Source organism: Chaetura pelagica, unplaced genomic scaffold, assembly GCF_000747805.2.
Source record: "Chaetura pelagica isolate M959 unplaced genomic scaffold, ChaPel_1.0 scaffold232, whole genome shotgun sequence".
NCBI classification, from domain to species: Eukaryota; Metazoa; Chordata; class Aves; order Apodiformes; family Apodidae; genus Chaetura; species Chaetura pelagica.
In genome coordinates, this window is record NW_009952441.1 from 833646 (window position 1) to 834205 (window position 560).

The 560-nt window shown below is 63.4% G+C and overlaps 1 protein-coding gene across 1 annotated transcript in view; it reads left to right on the forward strand.

Moving 5' to 3' along the window:
* Positions 1–560, forward strand: part of VPS4A (vacuolar protein sorting 4 homolog A (S. cerevisiae)) — an 11608-nt gene that overhangs the window by 4220 nt on the left and 6828 nt on the right. Inside the window, exon 3 of the mRNA XM_010008472.1 lies at positions 51–261. Within this exon, the coding sequence (XP_010006774.1) occupies positions 51–261 (211 nt within the window). The remainder of the gene's footprint in view (positions 1–50; positions 262–560) is intronic.

Here is a 560-nt window from a genome sequence, read left to right on the forward strand (position 1 = left end):
AAGACCTCTGCCCACCCCTGATGTGTGTGTGTGTGTGTCTCCATCCCCAGTGAAGTTCATGCGGGAGGTGACCCCCTACATCAAGAAGCCATCGCTGGTGTCAGACCTGCCATGGGAAGGGGCTGCCCCGCAGAGCCCCAGCCTGAGCGGCAGCGAGGCCTCGGCCTCCCCGCAGCACCAGGGCGCCCGTGACCGCAAGGTGATCCCCCTCAAGATGTGCTTCGCCGCCAGGAACCTCAGCATGCCCGACTTGGAGAACAGGTGAGGGCGGGGGCTGCCACGCACCCCTCAGCATGCTGGTTACCGGTGTGTGGGACCCCACTCCCCAAGGAGCCCCTCAGATGGGGTGGGTGGCCATTGCCATGACCATCATCTCCCACTCACCCCACCAAGCTGTGAAAAGAAGACCTGGGGGTTTGGTGGGGCCCAGGGCTATGTCCGTGGTAAAGGATTACGTAGGAATACGGTAAAGGGGGGCCCTGCAAGACCCCCCAGCTTTGCCAGCCAGCAGGGCTGGTGCCAGGCTGTGCTGTGTCTCCTGGCGCCCACAACCACTACAT